The sequence below is a fragment of the Fundulus heteroclitus genome, unplaced genomic scaffold, assembly GCF_011125445.2.
Source record: "Fundulus heteroclitus isolate FHET01 unplaced genomic scaffold, MU-UCD_Fhet_4.1 scaffold_64, whole genome shotgun sequence".
Taxonomy (NCBI): domain Eukaryota; kingdom Metazoa; phylum Chordata; class Actinopteri; order Cyprinodontiformes; family Fundulidae; genus Fundulus; species Fundulus heteroclitus.
In genome coordinates this window covers 1,364,239-1,382,932 of record NW_023397077.1, presented here as the reverse complement: position 1 = coordinate 1,382,932, position 18,694 = coordinate 1,364,239, and the positions used below count along the sequence as shown (strand labels likewise).

The window sequence follows — 18,694 nt, the reverse complement described above, 5'->3', positions numbered from 1 at the left end:
GCCCTTTCTGATTGACTTAACATTAATACAGTGCTTGTGCCTTTGTAGTTAAAATGATCACAAACAAAAAATACATAAAGTTTGACTTGCATATTACATTCTGGATTTGTTTGGTTTAACAAGCATAAGTCTATTCATATAAAAGGAACACTTCTAGAGTTCAACTTAAGGGCTAAGTTAAACTGTTATTTTTTTAGTCCACAAATAGCCAACAAATATAATTACACATTCATCAAAAAGGTCAAAAGCTAATTGAAATTAAGACATAAATACTGCCTTTTTTTCCCCAAACCATGTTTAATAGAATGGAAATACCTTTACTGTCCCATAGTGGGGAAATTTGCATGTACAAGTTGAATATGAAGAAAAAAATAGCTACATTTAAAGTTAGGCTGTACAGCAGAAGAGAAAGAAAAACTATTGTGCAATTATTAATAGATAAGGCATATTCAGTTAATAATAAAGTGTTGACGTTAAAAGTGTAGGAAAAAACATCTGTTGATTTACAGAATTATGTAACATTTTAGTCAAACTTTTTTGTTGCACAATTTACCTGCAAAGACATCCACTGGACAGAACCAGAACCAAACTTTCCTCTAAATATGGTATATAGTTCTTATATGTAGCTGCAGGTTTTTAGTGGAACCTGCTCTTCAAGTTATTTTCATTCTGCTGAGAAGGAGCTCTGCTTTGTTGACCCCAACATCTATCCATCCATTTTCTTCCGCTTATCCGGGGTCGGGTCGCGGGGGTAGCAGCTTCAGTAGGGAGGCCCAGACGTCCCTCTCCCCAGCCACTTGGGCCAGCTCCTCTGGGGGAGTCCCAAGGCGTTCCCAGGCCAGCCAAGAGACATAGTCCCTCCAGCGTGTCCTGGGTCTTTCCCTGGGCCTCCTCCTGGTGAGACGTGCCCGGAACACCTCACCAGGGAGGCGTCCAGGAGGCATCCTGACCAGATGCCCGAGCCATCTCAACTGGCTCCTCTCGACGCAGTAGATCACGCCCTGATGAAGCCAATAGGACCACGTCATCCGCGAATAGCAGAGCCACAATCCTAAGGCCACCAAAACGGATCCCCTCAACACCTTGGCTGCGCCTAGAAATTCTGTCCATAAAAATTATGAACAGAATCGGTGACAAAGGGCAACCTTGGCGGAGTCCAACTCTCACTGGAAACGAGTCCGACTTACTGCCGGCAATGCGGACCAGACTCTGACACCGGTCGTACAGAGACCTGACAGCCCTTATTAAAGGGCACGGTACTCCATACTCTCGGAGTACCCCCCACAGGATCCCTCGGGGGACACGGTCGAATGCCTTCTCCAGATTTACAAAGCACATGTAGACTGGTTGGGCAAACTCCCATGCCCCCTCCAGGATCCTGCTGAGGGTGTAGAGCTGATCCAATGTTCCACGGCCAGGACGAAAACACTAATAACTTTAAGAGCAAGTTCCACTAAAAACCTGCAGCTACATATAAGAACTATATTCCGTATTTAGAGGAAAGTTTTGTCCCCAACAACTTTAAACTAAAAACCAGATGCTTTGTTTTCTCCTGTCCCTTAGTTATTTTACAGGACAACCTAACAAACTCACCCTTTACTCACAGCTGCACTCACTGTACCCCTTTCTGTTTTCACATAATGGTATACCCGTCACGTAATTGACCGTTTGGCCACCATGTCGACCATTTAAAACAAGCACAGGCGAGACAGGAAAGGTGGTAGTATCTCAATCAGCTGCTAGAAACTCAATCCTGTTTTCTGTTAAATGTAATGTGTCCCTACATCTTTAAAACTTTAGGTGTCTTTCTCTGCGCAGCTTTTTGTCTGTTGCTTTTGTCTGTCTCCATGGCGGCGGATAGCCACACTTGGTATCCATATATTAGTGGGCTAAGCTATCATTAAGATGATTTTATGTGATACAATTCACTCAAAAATCTATTAAAATGTGTACGTAAGACTTTGGTTAGCAACGAAGCTGCTCCACTCAATGGATATTTGGAGGATTACGGTACACTGTGTCACTACCTGATTGAACCCCTGAGCAGTCAACAAGATTGCCTGAATGTCTAAACTAGAAGTGCGTTCATGTAAGACAGCACGTGCCCGGAATACACGCTAGCAACAATAAACCAAGTAAGTTATTTCAATATAAAAGTTCAGTTTATTTTACCATTATGTTAGAAACAGGAGAGAGCATTGTTAAGAAGGAAACACACCGGACACGTTGCAGTGTGTAAGCACAGCAAAGCAGCATACACGCGCCCTCCGCTTAGGCTCGCTTTTCATTTTAATCAGTCAACAAATGTACACTAGAAGAATAATGCGTGTGTACAACGGGGAATAGTCGGGAAAACAACATCCTGTCTCAAAGTTCAGTTAAGGAAGTATTCCAAAATAAGAGTCATCGAAAATAAAGCGCCATGGATGATGTAGTTGTGACAAGCTAACAAACTAAAATATGCAATTTCTAATCAAATACATCTTATATGTGGACAAAGACACACAGAGGCTGGACAATCCTCCTGATCATCATGGACTTCCAAAAAGAAGGTATTCCATCTAACTACAAATAAATAAATAAATATTAATCAGCATTTCATGAGAGCTGTCCATTTACTGCAGTTTATTGGGGTTATTATAGCAATCTTAAAGTTAAATTTGTAATTTGTATTTAATTTTTTGTAAGCAGCAGCTTTTATGGACCCGTAATAAATTCCGTTTTCTACCCAATATTAAAGTACATATCGGACATATAGCTACCAGAAAACAGCATTTCCTAGAAGCTTAACCGTAAAAAAAAAAAAAAAAAGATTTCAAGAATGTTCATAGGGAGCTAAATGGAAATGTGGAAGAAAATGTTTAAGGGCTGACTGAAAGCCAAGTAAACTCTATGTGCAGGATATACCAAGGTGATTGTGCCAAAGCTGTAGTGTCCAACAGAATATTAGCTATCAATATTTTGGAATTCCTCATTCAAATTGCACCCTAATGATAGGACGCTGTTCCTGAAAAGGCAGCTTGATGACAAAAACAAAGCCCCCATCCATCAACAAATATAATCTGCCTGTCCAGAGAAGGAAATAAAAGCAACTGATATCAAGATAAGGCGCCAGCTCAAAATACACTGATGGTTCCATCCAGAGAGTGTATTTAAAACAGAAGAAGGGAGGCAGAGGACTAATGTGTGACCAAGACATCCAGGATGCAAAGAACAGCAAAGATCCTATAGAACACTTGGATAAAGCCCCTAATGGCAAAATGCAACAAGCATGTTTAGAGCAGGAGAAACCCAAAATCCAAGTTGAGCAGTAGGCATAACCATCAGGAGGAGACCAGTCTATAGATCATATGTACCACCTCCATATTGAGACTGTGGCTAATGTCTAGAAGTCCTACCAATGGAACAAAGGCACTAGTCATGGCAATACAGGAACAAACTCTCAGCACAAGAGCAACAGAAGCTGGGATCAACCATTTTTTTTTTAGACTTTCCGAGGAGACAGAGGGAGCCGTTTTATTTCCCCCCACTTATCATATTTGCTTCTCGGACTGACAGTAAAACTGAACCGCTCCTAGCTACTCAAGCAGACTCAATGTTGGTTCCAAAAAAATCCTATATCAGAAGCCCATTCCCATCCAGCAGAAGACATCAACAAGTAAATTAGTTTTATTTTGTTACTTTTCATCATAGCTTGGGAAGGAAAAAGTCCAGGACTGCCACTGTGTCCTTGAAGTATCAAACCGTTGCCTCAGACTACGAACTGAGTTTCATACAACCAGCAGTCAAATTGCAAAAAAAATAATAATTTAAGTTGGAAATGTGGATAATACTAACCCAGGGCCTTAAATTCAGAGCTAGATTATCTAGTTCTAGTTGACATAATAAAATAAAATAAAGGAGGGCGAGAGACTTAACTTGCTCCAAAAGTTTGCAGTATGGAATTCAAATTTACGGATTTATGAGCCTCAGCCATGTTGAGAGCAATGTGAATAAGTTAATAGCACAAAAGATTTTTAACTGCAGTGAAACAATTTTTACAAAGGTTGGATTTTGCATATTAGCTCTGAGGCATCATTAGTCAAAGGAGCGGGGACTCCCCAGCTGTCGGCTACTCTCGACGGGGACAGCTTTCAGGTGTTCCCCAACTGGGAGCGGTTACCAGCGAGCAGGCTCTGCGAGAGAAACTGACCTGAGGTGCCCCGTGAACCCAGTGCAGGTTGTGGGAGACAAAAGGAGAAAGAAAATTAACATCACTGATGGACAATGTCTCCCACCCCATGCATGGAGCTGCTGCAGAGCTGGAGAGCTCTTTCAGTGACTGCTGCACCCCAAATGTTTAATATAGCGCACCCACAGGTCCTTTATCCATGCTGCTGTTGAACTTTATAATCTCTGCTGCTCACAAACAATTTATAAGTTTACAGCATACTAATGGTAGCATGGGTTGTGATCTGATCATTTACACTGTTTCAGATGCTGATACGCATTTGCACACATTCTTTGTTACTCTGGGTGTTGCTTGTACATGCATATTGCAAGGATCTCTTGTACCCGTCTGTTTTACAACTGGTCTGAAGAAGCCACTGAGTGAAGACACTGTGTTGCTGTACAAAAGTCTAATTAATAGGATGCTTAGGGTAGTCCACAATGTTCTTAATTTTCTGAATATTCCTTCTTTGCAAAGTTATCTTGAGATTTTCTAGATGAGTAATCAGAACCGGCCGGTTCTGGATGTAGTGCATAAACAGAGAACCATACTGGCTCAGATATTGCCCAGTCAAATAAGGTCTGCATCGATTATTGAGGAACCAGGTCATGACGTGATGACAAATGGGCTACTGGAACACAAAGGCAATGGACTCGAGAAGACAATAAGGCACTATTGGGTTACTGGAGTAGTAACATTCCTAGTCAGAAAGGCTATTATATTTATTCATTAAATTTACAGTTTTTGATTCTAATTTTTACACAGGAATTTTTTTATTTATACGTCTTTATGGTGTGGGGAAAAAAGCTTGCGCACCCCCAGGGGTGCAAGCACCACACTTTGGGAATCCCTTGTCTAGGCTATCAGTGAAACAACTAGTAACCGTGTTCCGACATCCACAAACGGCAGCTGCTTTCAAAACTAGAGATCCAAGATAGTTTTACAACTAGAGCAAGGGGGAACCAAGACACACAGTCAGAAAGGGGTAGTTTACATCAACCCCCCAGAGATTGGGTACCAAGCCCCAATGATGCAAGAACAACTGAATGGGAGAACATCTGATATGAGAGATAAGACCTGAATTAGGAGTCTTGATGAGAAACGGGCTACTGGAACAACACACAGATGAACCAACTGCTGACGAATGGGACCCACCTTGAGAGGCTGTGAAGCTGAGTGAAGTGTCTCCACGGGACATCCTAAATGATGTGAATGCAGCACTAAGTACAATCCCTACTGTGACCATTGCAGAGACCAATGAGATGATATACAGTACAGCACTAGTGATCGTTGAGATGCTTGGCAAAGGTAATGTTAAGAGTGGCCATAATGGACAATGTCCACCATGGAAGAGAAGGTTGGAAGCCAAAATCAAGGCAACACGGAAAAAAATAAGCCAACTCTCAGAACTCCAGAAGGGTGTATCAAGAAAGGGAATCCCTCAGAAAAACAAATAGCACCTAAAGTGGGAGCTGAACATCAACTCCCTCACCAAGAAAGCCCAGCAGAGGATGTACTTCCTGCGCCAGCTGAAGAAATTCAACCTGCCAAGGACTATGATGGTGCAGTTCTACTCCTCCATCATTGAGGCCATCCTCACCTCCTCCATCACCATCTGGTACGCTGGTGCCACCGCTAAGGACCAGAGCAGACTGCAGCGTGTCATCCGGTCTGCAGAGAAGGTGATTGGCTGCAATCTTCCATCTCTCCAGGACCTGTACGCCTCCAGGAACCTGAAGCGTGCAGGGAAGATCGTGGCTGATCCCTCACACCCCAGTAACAGAGTATTTCAGTCACTTCCCTCTGGCAGGAGGCTGCAGTCCATCAGGACCAAAACCTCACGCCACAAGAACAGTTTTTTTCCCCATCTGCTACCAGCCTTATCAACAAGGCCCAGAGCCCCTGTGAAACTGGACACTGTCTCTCTCCCCCATTCAGGACCTACAAGCTTCTGCGTTACATTAACGCACAGTTTACTAAGTGTATGCAGCTTCTGTATAGTATATATATATATATATATATATATATATATATATATATATATATATATATATATATATATATATATATATATATATATATATGTCCAATTTATTTTATTTTTTATTCTATTTTATTTTTTTTGTCTGCACCATCAACACCAAGTAAAATTCCTTGTAAGTGCAAACCTACTTGCCGATTAAACTTGATTCTGAAATAGATGCCCATACTTGAGGCAATGGAAACTGCTAAAAAGACTCCAAGTCTTGCCTGTAAGACTGAAGAGATACACAAAGGAGATAGAGGCCAGAAGAATAATCAAGCTGTTCTCCATTGAACCAGCTAAAGTGTACTTTGTGGCATGGTAATAACACACAAGCCAACCCACCAAAGCAAGAGACTTAGCAATATTGGAAAGGTATATGGGAGAAAGAAGCACCACATAACAATGTTGCACAGTGGCTAATAGATCCAAGTCCAGTGAACATTACAATGTCAGACATCCAACAAAGACTAGGGTATAAAAAACTGGACAACACCAGGCCCAGATATGATCGACGTCTATTGGCTAAAGAAGCTGACTTCTCTCCATGAATGTCTACTGGCACAAATGAAGCAACTGGCGATGAATGGGACCCATCCTGAATGGCTGACAGAGGGCAGAACAGGGACGGCCCCTAACAACTATCGGCCAATGACCTGTCTCCCTACAACGTGGAAGCTTCTGTCCAGCATCACAGTGGCTAAGATTAGTGGGCACATGGATCAAAACCTGACAGAGGCCCACAAAAGGTATAGATAAAACCACCAACTGCTGGTTGACAGAATATGCGCTCTAGACTGCATCAGAGCGACCATTGAAGATTAAACATACAAGCTCCAAGAATATATCAGGAAGATGGCCCCAAGGGATGAAGCGTTCAGTGAATGTCTATGACAATGGAAGCTGGAAGAGAAGGAACTGAAGGAACTGAAGGAACCATCGCAGGAGGAAAAACCCCTGCATGGGATGTACCACCGACAGATAGCTGAAGTGGCAGATATGATGAAATCCTACTAATGGCTAGAGAGGGCTGGACTGAGCACGAGAAACTGGAGAAATACCAAGGGCTCAGGGAAGAACTAAAAAGAGCCAGGAAGATGAAGTGATGAACAGTAGTGCCTGTGGTCATTGGAGCACTCGAGACAGTAACCTGAGCTCTGGAGAGAGGAACATCAGACATCTCTGTCCAGAAAAGCGCAATCCGAGGAACAGCTAAGATCGTAAGAAGAACCCTCAAGCTCCCAGGTCCGTAGTAGAGGACCCGAGCTAGGAAAATATCAAATTTAGGTGTAAATATACTTTGAAAATTAACCAGATTCTTCTGGATGCTCAACATCTTTGATATTGACAGTATCCTAAGGATGGGAGATGAAGAAAATATAAAACAGAAAATTATCCATGGCCACAAACCACTAGATTAATAGAATTACATAGCCCCCTGCTCTACAGTTACTGCTTCAACCTGCTTATTTCAGCCTACTGAACAGGTTTTATAAAATGACCAAAAAAATGTCAATGACCAAAAATAATCACAGGCAAAATAAATGGCACAGGACTAAAATATTGGTTTCTCAGAATAAAAAAGAAAGAAAGAACATACAACTAAAAACAACACGTCAGTCAACTTCTAGTCCTTGTCATTATGGTCATAGACCTCCATTCTAACTCCATTAGACCAAATTTATTTTTTCCTGCTGTGTATATGTAAATAAATCTGGCTATGTTGCTTTTGGATTAATAGTTTCTTCTTCACAGAAAGGCCTTTCATCACATGCTGGTACAGAACTCATTTCACATTGAATAAACTCTCTTACCAGCTTCTGCTACCATCTTCAAGCTCTTTCCCTTTTGTTTCAGAGTTAATTAGCCATTTTACAGCAAAGCACAATTTTCTTTAGGACACAGAACACATCTCCTTCCTGAGCAGTATGATTACTGGACATCCTAATATTTATAATTGGTGATGAACATTCACATGATAATGTCTAACCTGATTATTCTGACATAGAGCAAAAGGAATAAAGGTTGGTAATCCTAACCTAAAACGTAAAGAGTTTATCTTAAAATTGTCCAGCTCACCAAACTATAGATTTAATAAATGTTAAAGTTCAAAGTAATCAACAGGTAGTGGCTGTATACAGACCTCATCTGATCCACTGTTAGAAGAGCCTCGTCTCTTCTTCTGCTGCTGCTGCTGCTGAAGCTGTTGTTGTTTCCTTAGCATAGCCGATCTTTGCACTGCCAGAATGCTGGGGTTGGACTTCCAGAACTGTAATTAGGGCAAAATGAATTAAGACATTTAAGACAAAGTTTCAAAAACAGGACTTATCTTTTTAAGAATAAGGAAAAAACTTTAAACATTTGTTCTAAAATAAATACCAGCACAGCTCTAAAACTGTGTGCAGTCAGAAGAAAAGTAGGGACATCAATAAACGGTTGCAGCTGCTGACTGCCTGGATAGATTGATCCAAGAGAGCTGTCAGATCAGTCAGGAATAATTTTAAACATCTTCTGAGAGTTACAAAAAATATCCTTGTTGCCAGGCCACTGGAACAAGATATCTAACTGAAAAGGGAAAGTCAGCTCAGCCAACTCAAGCTTTTTCCCTGAAGATATAAACAGCATAATAAATGAAAGAAAAAGAACCAGGAGACATTGTGAGTAAACTTTTAGAAGTCAAAGGAAATGCAATTAGGTCCAGAACAGTTGAGGCACTCAGATCATCCAGAGTCAACCTTAACCATGCCATTTTTTGCCTATGGTCAAAAAAATCCAACAATTCTTCCACAACCCAACAAACACCAGACACATGTGGCAAGGCGTCCAGACCGTTACAGACTACAGGGCTGCTCGTTTACCCTATGAGGACAACACAGACTTTCTCAATGCACTCAATAATGACTGGTCGGTTTGAAGCTCTCAACAACACCCCTGGGAGGATATCAACATCTCACCTACACAGTAAATCAGACTTGAGACATCTGAGAGAATGTTTAATCCACTCCAGTTTGCTTATTGCTACTAACACTTCACAGAGGATGCCAACTCCTCTGCAATCCATCAGAGCCTAGAACACCTGGAGAAGAACAACACCCACATACATCTGCCATCAGTTTAGCATTCAACATAACCATCCCGCAGCACCTGATTAACAAACTGGCCCCCTACAAAATCAACACCCCTCTGTGTAACAGGCTGCTGGATTTCCACAGACAGACCCCAGTACTTCTGGGTTGGCAAAAGCTCCTCCAACGTCATCTCCCTCAGCACCGGCTCCCCCCCAGGGCTGCGTGCTGAGCACACTGCTCGCCCCCCGATGACCCAGGACTGTCATGCCAGGTTTAATACAAACCACATCAACAAGTATGCAAACAACTCAACAGCGGTGAGTCTTATCAGTGACAACAACAAATTGGCCTATAGAGAGGAGGTGAAACACCTGAGCCTCGTTTTGGCAAGAATGGCCAATCTACCCCAAGTAGAAAGCAGATACTCTGAGTGTGACAGCCTGAGGTAGAATTACTCAGCCTATTCTGCTTCAGTAGAGGTGATATCAATCAGGTAACTAAACCCAGCGTCCAATCAACCTTGAGTTAAGCATTAGCACAAGCACGAAAGAAGCCCTCATCAATAAAACGATTCACAATGAAAACAGCAGGACATAATAGCCTTTCTCATCAATGAAATAGAAAAAAAATAATGATGTTGCTGCTGAAAAAGCGTGAGTTAGCAGTAGAGATCTGCATAAGAAGTCAATGCGTGAGTGTTATTTGACAGAATCAAAGCTGTATTTTCACACATTCAAAATCCTAAAAAAGGTGCGCACATTTTTACGTGTCTAGGTGCAACCCGACAGACACAAAAAAGGACACGGAAGCAAATCAGGCTGCCTGTCTCACGACCGTGGGAGTACAGTGTCACCGCCCACATGCCTCCACAGGACTTGCCTGCCATTCTGCCGGTCACCATAAGAGGGTACCAAGAGCAAGCCTCAACATTGCTCTCCACCAGGCTAGATGTGCTACTGTGAGAAGTGTTGAATATCTGGACGAAATCCGATGTTCCTCTTAGAAGCTATTGTCACTTCCTGTTTGGTGGCAAAGGAATAATAAAGATGCCATGATAACATGCTGGTGAAGATTCTCAGTCATCCAGGTGTTATCATTTAAGGAACAAAGCAAAGGTAAAATCTATTCTTTCAAGGCAAAATATTGAAACACAACTCCAAGGCTTCATTTCATCATGGCTGGATTAGTGTAATTCTCTTTTATCTCTGAATCGGTCAGTCCTCACTCAGATGTCTGCAGCTGGTTCAAATGCTGCTGCACACCTTTTAATGGCAAAACATAAAAAGAGCACATCACCCCATCCTGGCCTCCCTTCAATGGTTGCCTGTTTATCTTAGAGTTCAGTTTAAAGAACTTCTGTTTGTTTTTAAGGTTTTAAACAGCTTTGCCCACCTTACTTAAATGAGCTTCTCCTTCACCTTTACAACCCTGCTTGCTCATTGACGTCTGCTGACCAACTGCTCATGGTCATTCACAGTTCTGAGCAGAGACTTAGAGGGAACAAGGCCTTCTCTATTGGGTCCCCCTAAGTCAGGGGTGTCAAACTCATTTTGGTTGAGGGGCCGCATACAGCTTAATCTGATTGCATTGCAAGATTAAATAGAACTAATAAATGTGGACTTGTTGATTTTTATATTAAGTTAATTTCACTTTTACACAATATATTATGAATAACCTCAGCGTTTTTAAGAAAAGTATGTGCAGTTTCAACAATACTTTTACTCAGTTAAACATTTACTTGTGCATTATGCATAAGAACTGAGCACAGTGATTATACAATGTTGAAAAACATTTATTCACATTTTTTGGAACTTAAAAACACTGTCCTGCATGACAAAATACATCAAACAGATAAAAATTAAGAAATGATTTGAATTTTTCCACACCTGAAGCTTAATCTGCCAATTAAAACACAGCGCCCCTCGTGGACAATATAGGAACGGCATATTTTCAATTAAACAAAGTACATGTTTTTTTCAATAATTGTTTTATCATTCTCTTCCTTTTATCTTGTCCACTTGTGAAAGTCAAATCTGATGAGCTCTTTGTGGCATCTTATTGCCACATTGCCAGACAGGACACTGGGAAAAAAAAAAAAAAAAAAAAAAATTTTTTATAATGATAATGCATTATAAAAAATATGTCAAACATACGACCCGCGGGCCGTATGTTTGACACCCCTGCCCTAAGTTATAGACTTACCTTTGTACATTTGACAGGCCCCTCTGCTGTCCAGTTTTAAAACCTGTCTTAAATCCTATTTTACTTAACCTTACTGATTATTTATCTTACACAACTTTTCTTGGTACTCGTATTATGTGCTGTGCCAGCTGGTTCTATTATGCTTTTTATCAAGTTTTTATTACTATTATTTAAAATTGTTGAGTGTTTAGCCTAGCCATTTTTTTAGATGTTATCTCTTATCTGATGTATTTCTGATGTTTGGCACTTTGTTTTACCTCATGTTAAAGTACTCTTTAAATAATGATGACAATGATGATGATTATGATCATAAGAAACTTTAGCATTATCTCCCAGAAGCTGGAAAGAAAAGAGACAACAGCATTTTTCACACCTCAATTAGTAGCTCAAGGAAATATTTTAGTAAAAAAAATTTAGCCTAAATATTTTAGGTTAAAATATTCAACTATTTGTTTTTCTTTTTTTTCCTTCAAACCCACCGTTATGTTTAGTAATTTCTGCCAAATGCTGCAGCATTTTGATTTAATCCATCCGAATGCAGTATTTGCCAGCAATACTCTGATTGGATGAAAAATAAATAAATAAATAAAACTCTGTAAACTCTGGCTGGAGGAGTGGACAGTTTTTGAAGTCGCGAGCACAGAGACAGAGCCAAGCGAGCACACACCTGGTGTTGAGCGTGGAAGGAGCAGGTCGAGTGCGCGAGCAGACACGGAACCAAGCACGCGCAGAGATGAAACCGAGTGCTAGGATAGTGGGTTGAGAAGAGTTTACCAGCGTTGAGCGTGCGGCAGACAGATGGGCACACACGTGTGATGTTTAAATGTTGAAAACCTGTCTCACTGCGCGCTCGGATTGGTTTCTCCGCACTCAAGTCAAGGGCACAAAAATAATGCCATACACTTCTCTCCACTTCCACTCCAGCTGCAACCTAGCCCCTTTCCCCCCCTCCTATACGCATACTTGCAAGGATAAAAACATAGCAAAACAGCATGACCTTTCAAAGGAACATTTCAAGTGAAGAAGTAACTCATAACTTTATAATACTGTTAGCAAGAGAACGATTTGATCTGGTGGACTTGTTCTTTGCTATGTTACTACAACGCTGTGTTGCTCTGATGGCTCAATACAGGCTCAACAGAGGAGAGCTACCTCCTCCAGACAATACTCAGCCATCCACCTGCACCTCAAGGATAAAGCACAGAGAGGAGTGAAGGAAGCATTTACGTAAAGCGAGAAAAAACAACTTCAAACAGAGGAGGCGGGCTCAGGTTTCAACTCTCAAAAACGTACAATATAGCGATAGGTTTGATTCCTGCCAAGTTTCACCCCAGTTCACACCTCCATCCATGTGAGCATAACATTTCTCCTGAGTCAGGCAAACGATGAGCCTAACGACTCACCATTGTTGGGGCGACCAGTTCTGGGTGAATTTACATGTGAATCTAAGCAGGTCTATAAGGCTTGGAACTCAACACTTCTCAAGACATTTTGAATCGAGAAAGCTTCCTGGGTGGGAACCTAAACGTCTTCAGCTTCAGAATAGAAGTTCAGTTGTTTTATTTTTTTTTGGATTCTTAACACAACCGTCAACTGTATAGCCAACCCTTCTTCCAAGAAAAAGCGCATTAATGTTTAGCCTGAGCTAGCGCGATACTCTTCTTCGTGTTTAAATAAAACACAATAATAATCACTAGGAGAGCCCTGGTTGGTTGCCCACATTTATCAGCTTAGTTACTGGAAGTGAGGGCATAAACACTGACAACTGACACAGCCACAGGTGGAAATACCACTCATTAATTTAACAACAAGAGGCACAAGCAGCAATAGACACACTTACCGAGGCAACTGTTCACAGATGTTCGATCCGCTGAACTTTCTGACATGCTGGTTCCACTTATATCCAAAGAAAACGTATGACCACCACTATTTCAGTCATGCCCTCTGTGGCCAATTAGAGATTTTCTTCCAAAAGTTAAAAGGATGGAATACCAACAAACTTTAGACAGGCAGATTTTTGCTTTGCAAAGATCCGCCCTACACTCTATGATTGGCTAATGTCCTGGCTGTGCCAGGTTTCATTGGTTGAGAGCAGCTTCAGTTTAAAACCTTCAATAAAAAGTCTACATGGAACCAAGTGGATAAAATTTTTGCTCTCATTTTCCAACTGATGGAAATCTGTCGCACCGACAGAGAACTTTAACCCATGCCTGAGGGGCAGCTGTTCACATACACGTACACACACGCGTGGCTGGCCAGGGTAAGTAAACAAGAGACCGGAGAACAATCGAGAGATGCAGTGTGATGTCATATCATAGTCAGCTTTGCTAGACAGACCCCATGAATGGATCAGAAACAGATCCCAAATGTGATAAAATTACAATTGAATAAAGTTATGCACCAAAAAAAATTAAAAACAAAACCAATAACTACAAAAAGGAACAATTCTAAGAATAATTTAAATTTGCAAAAAATATATGAGCAGCAAAGCTTTGCTGCCATCTTGAAATCGCATTTGTTTACCTCCGCTCCATCAATGTTTGGCTTATTTGGTGCTTCCATCTTCTCATTGGACTTCTCTGTGTCAGACTCTGACTGACTTCCAGAGTCTGAACCACTTCCTGAGTCACTGCTCCCTGACTGGCTGCTACTGCTAGAGGAGCTAGAACTGGAGCCTGAACCCGAAGCAGAGACTGAGCCTGATCCCGATCCAGACTCATCATCAGAATTACTTGGATATGAGAAGAAAAAATATAGATTAGTAATTGTTCTACAAACCATGAGCAAATGCTATAATCTTTCAACAAAAACAAAAACATTATAGCATTCAACAAAAAGAAGTCTGTTCCCAGTAAAGAAAACTGAAAAGAAGCAGTCTGCCTAATGAACACAGTGAGTATAGTGCAATGATTTTAAAGATGTAAGAAGTCCTTAAAACACATTTATCTTGTGACCCATTTTTCACTGTCTAAATTACAGTAAATTTAATTGACTAAAGTAAGACTTAAACCAAAATGAAGACTGGACAGTAAAATATCACTAAAACTACATTACATTTTACTCAGGACGATGACTACAGATTAATTAAAACGGGCAGCCAAACTTAACGCTGGTTTACACATATACTGTAGAGCCAACGAAAAATAAAGTGATCCACAAGAGCAGTAAGCAAAGCCACATTAGCCAAGACAAAGTTTTCAAATAGGCCTAATAAAGGTTTAACTTGCGTTAATGATGCAAGACAATTTCAAACAGCATACCCATATGTGGACATCACATTCAATCAGCAGTCTTTCTGTAAGAAGGAATTGGTTTACCTTGATTCTCCATTGCTATTGCTCACACTTTCATCTTCACTGCGTCCAGCCATGCTGAACTCCACAATCAAGAACTTTGAACCACTAGCAAGAAAATTCCCAGTAACAAACCTGCAAAAGAAAAAGGCTTCTCAACAAGTACCCTTAAACAGCTCTATGATCATTTCCATGTGTCCTACAACAATACAAGTTGGTCTGATTGTCACAAAGCAAAAATCCAACTTCTTAAGTCCATATCTGCAAACATGGGGCTCTTTGAAAACACATTTTTTGTTTCTAAATAGACCCCTTGAATGGACACTATAAAAGATTCCAAATGTAATTTTAAAAAAAGGAATAAAGTTTTGCTCAAAATAATTCTAATCACTGAATTTAAAGAGATTTTCATTCAATCAAGAAGTAGGAAGGAAGGAAGGCATCTTTCAAAATATATCTAATTTACATTTAAAGATACATCAGAGCCAGAAACTTCAAGAGAGAAAGATGAATACAAGCTGGAAAAATAAAGAGAGACAGAAGCTGGCTGTTTATATAAATGGTGTTTTCTGGGATGTTATTGGAAATCTTTGCAACACCCCAATATAAAAGTCACTCAACCTACAGCGGGTGTGTGGCCCCCCCAAAAAAGAAGTCACTCTGCCTACAGAGCTTGTGCAAACGTGTGTATGTGTGTGTCACATGCCATACCACATTTTGGTTTGAAGACCATTTATGTAGTAGTGATGCACAAAAATGCCAAATTAAGGTTGAGTTTTGTATCTACTGGCAACAACTGATCATATTCCTATTTATGTGGAACAACATTTTAAGAATTTGCCGTGGAACAGTTCAGAGAGCTTTGGGAAATGATCCCAGGCAGTAGAATTTACTGATAGATGTCTTAGCAATATTAATGTAAAACAAAAAGCTCTTTTAAGTGATGATACTAATTGACATTATATAGATCACTGTGATGACTTGTATACGATAGGCTTGTCATGATACCAAAATATCAAATTCAGTACTAAGAAAAATACTCAATACTCTGAATTTGACCTGTGAGCAGAGGGCGAGTTTGTTAGGTTGTCCTGTAAAATAACAGATGTGCGGAAACAAAGTATCTGGCTGCATTTTAAAGATGTTGGGGAAAACAAAGCAGAGACATATCACAGCTGTCAATTTAAGGGAGAAATTGGTTCTGTTCTATGGATGTGTTCACTATTTTTTGTAAATTTGTCAACATATAACTAAAATATATGATTCTGTGAATGAACTGAAGTTTTTTCTTCAATATTTTAACTTTTTCCATTTTTAACTCGAACACTTCATTTTTATCTGAATATGTCTTAAAATCTATTAATAATTGCACAGTATTGATCTTTTCTGTAATACAGCTCAACTTTAAATGCACCTTTTTTCATATTAATTAATCTTCTAAATTTGGTGTCCAAGCCTACCTGTTTTTGCCACTGACACACATGAATTTCCCCACTGTAGGACAGTAAAGGTATTTCTATAGCCTACTAATAAACATAGGGAAGAATGTTGTTGTTTTTTAAAGGCAGTATTCATCATGCTTGAATTTAAATTAGTCGTTTACCTTTTTGATGAATGTGTAATTATTTTATTGTCCATTTGTGGGAGAAAAAAATAAACAAAAAGAGTTAAACTTAGCCTGACTGCCAATAGGTAGAGATGAGATCCCCATGCCCCATTGTGAGACCATATGCTGGTGCAGTTGGCCCTGGGTTCCTCCTAATGCAAGAAAATGCTAGACCTCAGGTTGAATGATGCTAATTGATGAATGATGTCACACAGAGGAAACTATTCTGGCAAACAGCACTTCACTGGTGAAAAGCGTCTCCTTCATCCAAAACAGAGCTACGTCTCTCCTTCGGTTTGTTGAATGCTTTTTCACCCTAACAGTGTCTGAGCGCAAGCAAAGCAAACAGCGGCTCTTCCTGCTCAGCTCCTGCTGTTAAAATGAGCGCACGGTAGAGACCAAAGAGCCGCACTTCTGCGGCCTATAAGGCCTACAGAGCACCCGCCTTCCCCAGCCACCAAACACCAAGAAACGTGCGTTATCTGTACGAAATAACTTAGGTATCTAATGGTAATCACTCAATACTTCGTTGTTTATCTAAGATAGTATAACAGTTTTCCTGGTCGCATTTGGTAACAAGCTTATATAGCTACTGACGCAAGGGAACTCTGAGCTATTGGCGGGGCGCGATGTAAACTCCGCGCCAGCGTGCCGTTAAAAAAAATCCCAGTTTAACCTGTGGACATTTCTTATCCATCCGGAACAAAATGATTTAGTTATGTAGCTCCTAAATAATTACTTTGATGCATAACAATAAGAACTGCTAGATTTAGAGCTGATAAATTCAAACAATTGGACAATAAATGGTTAGGTATGCCCTGCCGTCAAATACCGTGTGACCCAGCCCTGGTTAACAATGCCCTGACCGCTTTATTCAAGCCGATGATGGGTAAATAAGCGATAACTGCTGAGTATAGGCGTTCGTGTACAAGTGTTGTCAGCTAACGCTATGAAGCACGAGGCTAGCGCGGAAGCTAACGTCATAACACAATGTTGCACTAATTTGGACACAATAGAAAGATCCATTTCTATAAAGTAACTATACTTCACATTTTACTAGCAACTGTGATTAGTTGGGAAAACATCTATCAGGACAGTAAACCTGAGAATAGGACTAAGATCACTTTGATTATTAAACCACAAGTAGCTAGCAAAACTTCACCTTCTCCCATCTTGTTTCCATTCGCTCTTCACTTCTCGCGATTTTTGGCGCATTAAAATCCAAGATTGGTATAATTTTCGTTCATTTACGCCTAGGAACACCACTGGTATTAGCGTACCTTATTTTGTGTTGTCTACAAACCTCTCCAGAAAGTTGTCAAATGCTACTTTCCGCTTTAGCGCTCCTTTGGTCAGAACTGCTGTGCAGGCAGCAGGATGAGCTAACGCTGCTTCAAGCTAGCTTCACTTCTCGGTCGTTCGTACGGTCAGAGACGCTCTGGTGACTGAAGATGGTGAGGCTGTTAGAGGGCTGCAACCACTGCCCGCTGAGAACTGAGAACACATTCACTAAATTGCATTACGGAAAGCAAATCCAGGTTCAGCGGCCCATGGACTTCCTAAAACAACCGGGTTCAGCCATGACGACGTAACGTTTACTACACATGAAGGAAACCCCACGCAGTGACGTCACAGTCCCAGGATTTACTCAGTGCTCTACACACTTTTAGTCTAAAACTGAATTTCATTTCTCGGGGTTGTCCTTACCACTGACACTCCTCCAATACACCATTGGGGGTAATGACAAAATATCAAAATATCATTTCTTGCTGACTTCTGAAACCCTACAACAGAACCAATTTGATTAAAATATGGCTATATAGCCAATTGAGTATCCAGTCAAACAAACCCCATCTGGATGGCAAAAGTCTCTCTTGTACCAGTTTTCACATATGGCAACATGTTCCAGTATCAAACCACCATCTCTCTTAAAGTAGTTCTGACACTACACCTTTTCAAACAACTTTCTTTAATCATTCATTAATGTCAGATATCAGGGTAAATATACCTGCTATATTTTATTTAGACAAAAAAATTTGTTTATCTCATATGTTCAAATGATTTAATTGAATTGGAACAGAAAATTGAATTTAATGTTTACCAATTACTTTTTTATGTGGTACTCGGTTGAAGAATTTCTTAAATTGATTCTTTTTTATTATTATTTGCTAATTTCTGAAATTGATTTATTTAATATTTGTTAAATGTGTTCAATTTGTTAATAGTCTGAAATAAATTCCTTCATCATCATCATCATCATGTCAACTTGTTTAATTCTGCAGTATTTGTCTC

At 40.4% G+C, this 18,694-nt stretch overlaps 1 protein-coding gene across 3 annotated transcripts in view; it reads right to left on the bottom strand.

The window, feature by feature from the left end:
- chd1 (chromodomain helicase DNA binding protein 1) overlaps positions 1–18,011 on the bottom strand; it is a 103,278-nt gene extending 85,267 nt beyond the window's left edge. The window contains exons 1-4 of one of the 3 annotated variants that reach the window (XM_036133591.1): positions 17,683–18,011; positions 14,821–14,931; positions 14,027–14,234; positions 8,377–8,502 (exon numbers count right to left, since the gene is read on the bottom strand). In XM_036133591.1, coding sequence (XP_035989484.1) covers positions 8,377–8,502; positions 14,027–14,234; positions 14,821–14,873 — 387 coding nt within the window. In that variant the 5' untranslated portion in view covers positions 14,874–14,931; positions 17,683–18,011. Of the gene's footprint in view, positions 1–8,376; positions 8,503–14,026; positions 14,235–14,820; positions 14,932–17,564; positions 17,655–17,682 lie in introns of those variants that run through there. The other 2 variants (XM_036133592.1, XM_036133590.1) reach the window with 2 other exon arrangements.
- Positions 18,012–18,694: the final 683 nt, after the last annotated feature.